A 12802-nucleotide genomic window follows, 5' to 3' on the forward strand; every position below is an offset into this window, starting at 1 on the left:
CATAAACCCTGTTGCTTCCTGTCGCACCGAGGCTGTTCCTAACAAAAAAGCTTTAGGTCCATTTGCACTGGAAGAACAGCGCCCTCTTCCTGTTTTGTGCTGTAAAGCAATACAGCAGATTTCCCGCCAAATCTGACCCAGTGGCACACAATGTAAAATGCAGAGTAGAGGCTGGTAGAGGCTGCTAGTCTTCTTGGCAACGGTCTAGTTTTCATTTACGGTAATAAACCAGAATAATATTGTTGTCATATTATAACTTTTGGATTCTATCTGGACCCTTGAAACTATATAGGATTTTTGTTTCCTATTTACCAATTGTTATGTCCTCTAAATGTGTGAAATCATGTTAATTGAAATGACAGAGGACTAACAAATATTTTTCTAACCGCCATACTGTGGATGATCTCACTCACTGCTAGCATACCAGGAGAGAATGTATGTGGTGAAAGGGACACTCATGTCATGCAGTGCTGAAAGAAGTGATGTCAGGCACAAATACTGGAATGCTAAACAAGGTTAGAGCTATACCAAGTCTTTCTTTTTTTCATTGCAGCTTCAAAATCCACCTCATCAAAGAAACAAATCCATATTAACGGAAACCTCTAGCAAAATTGTCAATAGCCTCAGACATAGTTGGAGGCAATCATTATACACCCATATTCATTTTCATGTTAGTCCAACAAGGGGGTGGGATCCGGAATCTCATATTTGGGCAGAAAGATTATGTCATGCTTGACTAGCCTATTTTACAAATGTCTCAAAATTAATGTGGTAATGATTTACTGATGTTAAAATGCTACATGTAGTAGCTTCAATTTTCATTTGAAGCCAGTGGAATAGCAAATTTCGTAACCACCTCAGACCTACTAGTGTCTATGATGACCCTTTTCGACCAAAGCCCACCCAGGACAGTGACCGCAACCATGAATAATAATGAATGGCGGGTCAGACCAGAACAATACAAGAGTCTTGTATCTAGTCTCTAGTCCCACATCGAGTGAATGAAGAACATTGTTTTCCTCGCTAATTGACCGGTGATGTCATGTTTAACTCATCTCTTCCTCATTATTCAAATACACACACAGTCCCGTCCCTGTTTGATTAGTGTTTATGCAATAGGCATCAGGGTGGAAACATGAGGTAATACACACAACACTTGCTGAGCGTATTGTATTTCTAGGAGGTTGGTCCATGTCCAAGCATGCTGTTTCAGTGTGTTACTCTCTTTTACAAATTGCCCTCATTAATGGTGTGGTCCGAATGATGTGTGCGATACCACTTGCCTTTATTTTAAGTTGACGTCAAGTAAAATAAGCAGAAAGGGGGGAAGGAGACACTGGGGATATCAGGGTTTCACTGAGCTGTGGCTAATGACTTCCAGAATAAAACTGTTTGTGTATTCGTGATTGCGTGTAGATGTTAAAAAATGTTGTATCTTTGCTGTATTCTTTTCAGTGGGTTCAGTTATTGTAATTACTCATTTTACTATTGACTATTTACTATTATTATCTGAGGTGATTGTGTTTGTGTGTGTGTGTGAGAGAGAGAGGGAGAGAGAGATAAAGAGAGATTGAATGAGTGCTGCATTGTTGTACTGTATCATCTTTGAAATCACTTTTAAAACTCACTTTTATAGACTTGCTGTTATCAAATTACCTTTTTTAATTATCTTTGACCTGCCTTTTATGATTTACTTTAATGTTTCTTGCTTGCTGTTTTATTTCTTACCTTGCTCTTTCGTTGCTTTTGCTCTCGATTTTTGTAGCTGTGTTTTGGAAAGTGCTGTATGAATAAAAATTATTATTATTGTATTATTATAATATTCTAACTATCCAACAGTCTTCTTCAAACACATTTTCTTAGACTTGCTTTATGTACAGTTGTTTTTGATCTTGCCCACTTTTAATCTTGCGTTGTTATTTTTGTTTTGTAATCTCATTTAATTTTAATGTTTCTAATGTATTGTTCTAATTTTCCTATGAATGTGTTTCCAGTTTTCTCCTCCTTATGCAGCATGTTTTACTATTCTTTTTTATGTCTTTCTGTAAAGCACTTTGTAAACTCTGATTAAGCGCTACATAAATACAGTTTATTGCAATAATTATTATTATCATCAAATGCATGTCTGTGAGTGTGCTGTCTGCTGTGTATTGTTCTTTTGTCTGCACACGTCTGCCTTGAACTGTGTTTTGTGAGTGTGTGTGTGTGCGTGCGTGCCTTAAACTGTATGTTGTGTTTAAATACCGCATTTTTATATGTCGATCTATCATGCTCCGGTGACGTGACCCACAGTTTAACCAGGTTGAAGAGGAGGTGAAGGTCCAGCTGTGGTACGTCAACTCCAACTGGATCTGACACTCCGGCCTCCGTCCCCCAACCAGACGCAATGAGTGTGTGTGTGTGTGTGTGTGTGTGTGTGTGTGTCCTCCAACTGCTCCTCCTGCTCTGGTGCTCAAGCTTTTCCTTCTGTAGGAGGAAAAGACAGACAGCTCAGAAAGAAACTTCCATGTTGCTAACTTGCCCTTAGTCAGCATGTACACGCCTGCATCGTTCCTATGACAACCAATGTACTGATGGGAGCAACTGATTCCACTGTTTAAACACGCAAATCCGATCTGGTCACTTGTAAATTACAATGAGGACAGTCAGCCTTAATGATCAGATTTGAAAAACAAATAGGATTTGTCTGCTGTCTGAACATAGCCTAAGAAGGTGTAGAGTGATATGGGTTTTTGAAGACCGATATAAAAATTCCCAAATCTCAAGAATTCAGTAGTTTTGAGCAGAGTATGCATATCCAAATCTTACCCGGGTTCCTAAAAGAATACAAAACATGAGACAAAAGTAGAGTACAGCCACTGAAAGCTGCTCCCGAGGTGTATCAATTCATTATCACCTAGATAGGCGACAGTTCCAGCCCAGTGCTCTTCATCAGACTGAGGAAGACTGGTCTGATGAACAGCACTGAGCTTGAAACATCACTTGTCTAGGTGTTAATACATTTATACCCTTTGGGAGCAGCGTCCAGTGGGTGGATTCTACTTCCAAGGATTCAGTGTTTCCCCCCAGAATTTATTCTTGTCAGGGTGGAAAAGCCTCTGAAACAGCATTCAGACCATCATGGGACACTAAAACTCTCCATTGAAAGCCATACTGATGAAATAGTTTTAGGTAGTTTAGCAGCTCCTTAAGGCAGAGCGAGGCAGATTTCACTGCAGGTTTTACCACATTGGAATGATTTCTCTGCTCAGATATAAAAGAATAATAATAATCAAACCATATTCATGCAGACTTGTGTGAAATCTAATGCATTAGAATCAGTTCAGGTTAAGGTCTTCTCATAGACAACCAGTGTAGTATTGATCAATTCTACAATAAATATGCAATCAATCAAACTGCATCATATCCATCATATCAGAGGTGGGCGAAACTGACCAATTTTTAATAAAAAGGCCTACTTTTGGCCAAATTTTCAGTCTAACCCATAGCTCTCTATTAACAGAGTGTGAGATGGGAAATGTGAAACAGAAGCGGAGGAAGAGAGATAGAACAAAAGAAATTGAATAAAAAGGAAGGAAAGGAGAGGGAGGAGGGGAAATGAAATGGCAGCGCTCCAAGGATCTTCGCTGGGTCGAACAGGATAAGGAGGCGGGAAGGAGGGGTGGGGGGTGGGGGTGGGGGGTGAGACAATCGTCTCCTCATGATTCCTTCCATCTGGAGAGTCATACTGGGCCGCTCAGCTGTTCACTGGCCTGGCAGAAACCCAAGCGCTCCCTCCTCCTCCCTTTTTTTTCTCCATGGCCAGTAATGGAGGGTAAAAAAAAAGAAAAAGAGACTGGACACATTTCAGCTTGCGATACTTTAAACCTGTCCACCTGTCACATGTCAGCGGGCGTGAAGGGAATGGGAGGCGATGAGAAATGGAGGCATCGGTACGGAGCCTCCAGAGGTTGGACAATAGCGGGCTGGAGTTTCATGACTTCAGCCTCAAGATCACCTTTCCATTTATTTCCACTTGGAGGAATTCGGAATGTGTGTTAGTGTGTCTCGAAATGAGTGTGTGTGTGTGTGTAGAGCTAGGGTTAGACCGATATATAAGTTTGACAAAATTATTTAAAAAGTAGACCAGTCAGTGTGGTTCACCTCTGATATGATGCAGTTTGATTGATTACATATTTATAATGTAGAATTGATCAATACTACACCGGTTGTCTATGGGAAGAACTTAACCTGAACTGATTCTAGTGAGACATTTTGATTGGATTCGACACAAATATGCATGAATATGTTTATTAGTATTATTATCATCCAGGGTTTCAATGGAGAGTTTTAGTGTCCCATGATGGTCTAACTGCTGTTTCAGAGGCTTTTCCACCCTGACAAGAATACACTTCTGAGGGAAATTGGATTTTTTTGGGCATGATCATGGTCATTTTTTAAGTTCTTGAGTATTGATACAAAATATCCAATATCAGCAGCTTCAATCAAAAAATATCTGTATCACTTTAAAACACATATCAGTCAAACCCCAGTGCGGAACCACAAAAAATTATGCTGTGAAAAGAGCATTTTGAAAAAAAACAACAACAAAGAAAACAAAAAAACAACAATCTTATTTTCCTTTACTACACATACCTCCTTAATTCTTTTCTTTGTTTTCACTTTGGCACTTTGTGTGTTCCTCAATAAATGTAATCTTTAACACAATTAACAAAAATATAATAACAAAATCTTATCTATACAGCACTTTGTTGCCGTGAAAATGGTCACATTTAAAGATTTTGAAAATGAGCGCAAAATTTCGGCTATCAGCAGCTTCAATCCAAAAACTATCAGCATCAGTATCGGCCTTCAAAAACCCATAGACCCAAAAGAATATGCTGAAAAACCAAACAAACATTGATATTGACATCGATATCGGCCTTCAAAAACCCATATCAGTCAAACCGTAGCTGTGTGAATTACGTAACTTTTTATGCAGCGCTAAAAGCTCGATCTCTTCAAGCCTCTGGGGTCTTCCCACAGACCTTCCCCTCCACGCCTCTCCCACAACCAGATGGGAAGATTGGACGCTGTCTTTATGTGAACTCCACATGCTGAGTGAGGGAAGCGAGGGAAAATGTACCGCTGTATGTTACAATAAAAATCTCCATCTTAGAAAAATCTGATTTCCCTGTTTATTTAATGACAGTATAGGAGACCACCTAAGAGCTGGGCAGGGCAGAGTGAGGGAAAGTGTAATGTTGCCAAATTGTCAGTCATCCTGTACTGTTGCTCTTTTGGTGTTGCGTTGGCTAAAGAATATGTATAGTGATTATCATAAACATGTGCTGGAATGCTGAAAAAAACATGGGAAGGAGAGGGGTTTATTTTTTGTATGATCCATCTTCAAACAATGTGAATCAAACATGTTTGGAAGCCTTTCTGGAGTGGAAATCCTTCTTTTGGGTTCTTTCTTCTTTCTTCATTTGATCAATTTGACAAAAATTGTCACGAATGATGTGAAAAGGTCCTGAACCTGTTTCCATTGCAGTCCTTATTAAACCTTGTTCCAAAGCAATGTGATGACAGGGGGTCACACACAAGACAAATCATTATTTATACCCATACAGTATATTGTGCCTGAATGCAACACTTGAATGCAACACTTCATGCAACACTTCACATAATCAATAGAAACAACATAGAGCAGGGAACATGAGGGTTGCATCAGCTAGTCCCAGCTATTTCTTTTTAATTCTTACCCTTAAAGATGAATGGATTCTAGATATTTTTAATGACAAGTGGAAATTCATCCCACTTCATAGCTCCAGTACACAAGACTGGAATCTTACCCATCTGCGCACATATACCTCAGCCACACGCAATTGATTTAACACAGTTTCCCAGCAGACTTGTGTCAAATCAAAGAGTATCCTTCCATAATGACTTATCCATGTGAAGTATTCCATTTTAATGTTGCATTAAATGTCTCATTAATACCTAAAGATGAACTATGAATAATATATGTTATGAAATGCTGAAGAATTCTTTTTCCAGGTAGCACAAGTGAATAAAGTGAATATTTTTACTGTTTCTCTGTCATTGGAATTTTCTGCTTTCAGAGACATGTTTCTAATTGCCACTCATTTTGATGGAAAACAATATTTTGCCCAGGCTTTACTCCAAAAAACCCCAACTAAACGTATTTTGAGCAAATTTTTTAAGCACATGATAATGTGCCAAAAATTCAAGGTAGGGGGTGAATACGTTTTTATAACTGCTGCAAATTTGTCTGTCACAAAGACACCGAATTACGCAGCCCCAAACTGACATCTAACACCTAAATCATTTCAAACATACATTTTATTGATAGACTGAATCAAATAAGCCATTTGAAATCCATATCTGCTTTATAGCAACTGCATGCGTGGCTGACCTGACCTGTTTATGAATCAGGTCCCTTGTAAGAAACAGTTCCAGTTCCTGTTTCATATGACCCAGGTCCACTTGTGGCTTGACATAATCTATCTGCGTTGTGTATTCTATAGATCACCAAGCATGAACAGCGATATGGTCTGAATTTGCATATATCCACTAGAGCAGTGGTTCCCAAACTGGGGTCTGGGGTCCTCGAGAGGGCTCCAGTAGGTCCACAAGTAAAATAAGGAATATCCAGCGGAAGTTAGCTCAGTGAGAGAACGGAACACAAGAATGACCGACAACCATATCTTGCATATTCTATGATGTTTGTAATAGGTCCACCTATCTAGTAGCAGGTAGGACCCATTTTTCCTCCAGAACTGCCTGAATTCTTCAAGGCCTGGATTCACCAAGGTGCTGGAAATGTTCCACAGAGTTCTCGATCCATGTCGACTCGATAGCGTCACTCAGTTCCTGCAGGTTTGCTGAGAACATTCTGTTCCACCTCATCCCAGAGATCCCTACTGGGTTGAGATCTGAACTTAAGTCACTGTCATGCTCCTGGACGTCTTTATCCCGCTGGAGGTTTGCATCTGACAAAAGGCTAGACTGGACCTGGTCAGCAGCAACGTTTAGGTATGCTGTGGTGTTCTAATGATGCTCCATCTCCGTTGGTACTAAGGAGCCGAATGTGAGCCAAGAAAACATTCCCACACCATTACATCGCCGGCAGCAGCCTGTACTGTTGATACCAGGCAGGATGATCCATGGACTCGTGTTGTTAACCTGCCAACAAGGCCAAAAAGCAGGACTCATTGGACCAGGTGGTGTTTTTCCACTCTTCAGTCATCCAGATTTGGTGATCATGTGCCCGCTGTAGCTTCATCTTCTTGTTGTTGGCTGACAGGAGTGGAAACCCAGCATGGTCTTCTGCTGCTGTAGTCCGTCCACTTTGAGGTTGGACCAGTTGTGGTTCTGAGATGACCTTCTGCACACCACTGTTGCACTGAGCCTCTACTTGCTGTTAGCTTGAACCAGTCTTCTCCTCTGACCTCTTTCGTCAACGAAGTGTTTCAGCGGATTGGATGGACACTGCAGCTCCTAAATCCTAAGAGGTCGTCCATTTCTTAGATGCTAGAACCGTACCTGTCTGGCTACAATGATCATACCACGTTCAATGTCGCTCAAATCATGCATCTTGCCCATTCCAACATTCAGTCGAACAGTAACTGAACCTCTCAATCCTTTCTGCCTCTTATATACTGAGTCACAGTCATGTGTCTCACTGTCTGAGGGAACGTATTTGCGTAAATGGAGGTGTACGTAATAAAGAGGCCTATGAGTGTTTATCCTTGTATGTTGCCAACTGTTTCACTGCTGGAATGTGTGTGACTGAATTGTATTTTGCATTCTCTGTCTTCTTTATGAATGTTTTTTTGTTCTCTGGGCTCTTTTGAAAGAGAGACCTCAATCTTAAGAAGACTACCTCATTAAATAAACGAAGAATCAATTCTGTACTGCATTGTATCTAACTATAAAAATCTCTTCAGATAGGGGTGCCAGGGACAAAATCTTATCAAAAAGGGTTCTGCAGCTTAAAACATATTTATCTTTGTCATGAAAAAGTATAGGAAGCCTCTGCACTAGAGCAAAGTTTCTCAAAGTGGGGTCCGGGAACTTCAAAGGGTCCTTGAGGGGGGTTCTAGGGGGTCCCAAGCAAAATGAGGAATAGTTTTGTGATTTCATGATAATGTAATTCACTGGAAATTATCCCAATTAGTGAATGTAGAAAAATGACTAAGTTTCACTCTCAACACTGCTATCTCCCCATGTACAGTGTAGACAGTTCTACAATTCAATACTAGACCAACAGCAACAAACTGCCCATATGGGGTTTTCTGGACTAAATCTGACAAATGGGGGTCTTATGTGTCCTTTTTGGGGGGTTCTTGACCTGAAAAAGCATTGGAACCCCTACATGAAGGAGCAGAACAGAAGGGAAGCACCAGAGAAAATCCATGTGTGCCAGTGACCATGTCTATTCACTAGAGGGCAGTGGAAGGCAGGAGGATCTAGGCTTGGGAGACACTCCTGCTCTCTCTAAAAATAGCTCATCGTCATGGTGATGGTGCTGATGCAGATAGAAATAGACTGCTGTGTTTTTTTTTCTCCAACAACACAATGGCATCCAGTCATTCCCCCATTTAAGCATTAGACCCTCTAATGTCTTGCCACTTTATGAGTGTTACTGTGCTGATTGGATCCAGGTAAAGGAGCTGTTGCAGGATTGGTTTACTTACTATAATGCGCCCTAGACCCTCTCTACAAACCTTTTTGCACAGGTTTGTGTGTGTGTGTGTGTGTGTGTGTGTGTGTGTGTGTGTGGGGGGGGGGTTGCATTTGAAGCGGCACGGGTGGGCAGAGCACCGTTTCCTCACGGTATTTCCTGTTGGATTAGAGCAGATTATTGGCTCAATGCGGCTTTAATCGATATCCAGTTGACAGCCGGGTGTGCAAGGTGAACCTGATGAGGCTATTACGCAACTTCTGCACTGGCTCTCAGCTGTGATTTATAGAAAATTGTTTTGTTTTCAAATTGATTTGAGTATTTTAAAGAGGTCTTGCTTTCAATAGTTTAGTGGGCTTGTGAAAAACATAAAAAAATCAACCCAGTTTTAACAGTACCATGACATAGTTACCTCGATCAGTCATTGGCTTCCTGTTTGAAACTGACCTGGAATGCTGCCCTAACAAATCTCAGTAGGTGTGTCCCCGGGAACATTACTATGATGCCTTCAAGGTCTCCTCGTGAGCTCTGACTTTCCACTTCTAAAGTCATAAATAGGACTTGTCGCTCCCTCAAGTAATTTTGAGTGTGATAATAACAAAACGTTGTCTACTTTTTTGGTGCCTGTTGTTTTATTTTATTAGTCTAGTCTAGTCTAGTTTATTTATATAGCCCTTTATCACAAGCATGTCTCAAAGGGCTTTACATAGCATCATATACAGTACGTCATATACATACTACATCATATATACTGTATATATATACATACTACATATACACATCATATACATCCTATACTATGTCATGTAGGTTACATACTTCATGTACATACTATATCATATACATCCTTTTACTAGATTACATGCATCATATACCATACTACACAAACACACTCACACCTATGGGCAATTTAGAGTCTTCAATCCACCTGACCTGCATGTTTTTGGACTGTGGGAGGAAACCGGAGCACCCGGACGAAACCCAGTATTTGCCACTGTGTTGAGTCGTTCAGGCGCGTTCAATTTGTAATTACAATATTTCCGACAGCACATGAAGGCAGCATGGTAGCCGGGCTGCAGCTAGATGGAGACGTTGTGCAGCATTTCCAACCAGGAAGCGCTCCGTAGGAAAAAGTATCTCAACCAAATAATCAACTTCGTCAAGGTAGACAGCGTTAGCCAGGTGTCGAGTGATTGTACCTTCAAAATAAAAGCGTAAAGCTTGGCATGTTTGAAGTAAATTCTGGGTTACAGCACGGGAATAGACGAATTTATGGGGCTAAATAAGATATCCAAAATAAACAAATAAATCTAATATTTGCCAGTCAATGTCATCCACCTGTGATATGATGGTTATGATGCAGTTTGATGCTTGATTATCTTGATTATTATTATTAGGTTTCAGTGGAGAGTTTTAGGGTTCCATGGTCTGAATGCTTTTCTGACAAGCATACAATTCTGTGAGAAACACTGAATACTTGTAGGCCTAGGTTTTTGGATTGTTTCTTGAACAATGGTACAAAATATGGAAGACAATATGCTAAAAGAAAAAAATAAACACACAAAAATGAAACGAGATTAAAAAACAAACAAACATAAGGAGCAACACAAGATTTAAAGCGTGCAAAAATCAAACCAATTACATAAAAAGCAAGTCAATAAACATGCCAGTCAATAAGGATTTTATTTTGGAAATCTAATACCGGAAATCATATATTCGACATTATGTCTCGCTTGACATTGGTCAAATAATCCAAGTGTCGGTATAGAGATAAACGCACAACAGCAGGTCGCGACGTCCCTGTCAACTCCAGGAGTATCAAGGGTGTGGGAACAGGAGCCAGGAGGAGCGACGGCAAAATTTTCCGTATTTAGGATTAATTACAAAATAATTTCTGAATTTGTTTTTTTTTTATTATTGTCTTTTCCGAAAAGCGACAAGTGACACTTTGGGAAACACGGGGAAAAGGATTTGTGGAGAGTATTATAGCAACAACCAAGGCTTCCAGTTGCCCAAGTCGGTCCTCCCCTGTTCTCATTCACCTTTACCATGGCTTCAACGACCTGCACCAGGTTTACCGATGAGTACCAGCTGTACGAGGAGCTGGGAAAGTAAGTTATATTTATTTAAAAATATATTTTATGGGGAATTTTCTTGTAAAAGTGCAGCTTAAATGTCCCCGTGCTTTACTGTCGACGCTCAGTCACACCGAAACCTCAGCCTACCTGTTACTGCCCCGATATGGCTTGTGTGGAGAGAGCGTCACGCAAACCTCCATTCAAAACTTTGTCGCTTTAGTGGTACCTTAGTTATCGGCAAACATAAATACTCGGAAGATATATTGTAAGACTTCTAGCTAATCCTGACGGTCTTCTGGTCAATTCGGCATGCATATAATCCACCAAAGAGCACTTTATTCCATTAATATGTCAACTTTTTAAATTCGTTCACTCTGCTCGCTACCGCCCAGCACGGTGCATTTTGGAGGTGGAAGATTGCGGGAAGAACAGGCGAACCAATTGTAAAAGTTGATATTTTATTTAAATAAGTGCTGCATAGTGCATTGGATGCACGCCGAATTGAAGAGTGTCTCCTCTTGATTTATTAAATGTCTTAAGTCATCTTCTACCTGGTATGCATCTTTGCCGATAAGCAAGGAATCATTAAACTGCCAGAATTGTGGATGGACTTTCGCTTACTTGTCATAGGAGAGAACCGCAGGTATCGGGGGCTAACCTGTTACCTGGCTGACTCTGAATCACCTGCTGTGAAATGCTGCCCTCCTCTAATTCGACTTTGATTAGAAACAGTAGCCTATCTTTACATGCAATTAAATATTTGAATCTAACGTTTGAGTGTTGTGGTTGTTTTTTTTGTGCAGAAGTTACCGCCCCTTTTCCGATATGTGAAGGGGTGAAATTCCTCAGTGGTGACTGTAGTGCACGCGCACAACAATGTATCCACATTGACAGCAAATTTGGGGTTTTCCAGTAGTGTCAAAGGACTCATGGCTTAATGTTCTGTCTTAATTGGAAAACACAGCTGCCATGCGCACTTGTCCTCTTTTTTTGGTGTAAAGAGACTTCGATTCCACAATAAAACATGGGCTTCAATTAGGCATAGGAAGGTGTAGCACTATCCATACCTTTGTTTAGGTGAGTCCAAATTCGAACTTATAGTTTTTATCATTATAATGGAGAGAAAACATCAAGCCATATATAGAAAAATCACATAAGCTAACATAGCTTGGTGACCTACACTTAATAATTTATCACATTAATCAATTAAATGCATCTATCATTGCTCCACTTTATCTCCAAAAATGTAATTTAAGGAGTTTGGAAGTCTTTTTTAAAAAATTTTATTTGACCCCTCCACCACCCCCCCGCTTTGGAGGACATATAGCACTTTGTTTTTACATTAGTTTGATTTTACAGCAATTCTTTTTACACAATTTTGAGATGAGGTACATTTTGACATGATCTATAGATACACACATACATCTGCACATGCACAATTACACATAATCCCATATACGTATACATATATATCTATATGCACATATACATACACATATTGCATGGCAATGCAAAAAAATACATCACCATTCACACATATCCAACTATCTACATACATACATAGCATAATGGTCCTCTTAATCACCAGCCCAACTCCCAGTCAAATGTAGTTAGGAACATAGCTCATATCCACCCAGGAGTTTGGAAGTCTTGGTGTCAAATGATAATTAGATGCAAGGACTTTGCCCTTACCTGAGGATTTAGTGAGTGTGTGCCCCCTGCAAGGAAAATCATAATAGCAGATCGCAAATAGCAAATCATAACAGAAATTGAAATCCCTGCTATTCCAATTGCATATTTTTAGAACTAGCACCTATTTTAAATAAGGAGGGGTGTGTGTGTCCTATTACCAGTGCAACATAGGTGGAGACAATTTGTCACTTTCTGACTCCTCAGTTAGTCAGCGCTATTTCTAGAGACCTTTACCCTGGCACTTTTCTTTCTTTTTTTTGTACTCTGAACACAAACATGTGTTACATTGTCAATAAAGTTAAAGAAAAAGCTGTTTCTGACACATTTTTGCCAGATTTGGGGT

The 12802-nt window shown here is 40.0% G+C and overlaps 1 protein-coding gene across 9 annotated transcripts in view; it reads left to right on the forward strand.

Moving 5' to 3' along the window:
• Positions 1-10485: 10485 nt before the first annotated feature.
• Positions 10486-12802, forward strand: part of camk2d1 (calcium/calmodulin-dependent protein kinase (CaM kinase) II delta 1) — a 93299-nt gene continuing 90982 nt past the window's right edge. For all 9 annotated transcript variants that reach the window (XM_071926591.2, XM_078291814.1, XM_071926629.2 and 6 more), the window contains exon 1: positions 10486-10800. In XM_071926591.2, coding sequence (XP_071782692.1) covers positions 10739-10800 — 62 coding nt within the window. In that variant the 5' untranslated portion in view covers positions 10486-10738. The remainder of the gene's footprint in view (positions 10801-12802) is intronic.

Source organism: Centroberyx gerrardi, chromosome 23, assembly GCF_048128805.1.
Source record: "Centroberyx gerrardi isolate f3 chromosome 23, fCenGer3.hap1.cur.20231027, whole genome shotgun sequence".
Classification (NCBI taxonomy): domain Eukaryota; kingdom Metazoa; phylum Chordata; class Actinopteri; order Beryciformes; family Berycidae; genus Centroberyx; species Centroberyx gerrardi.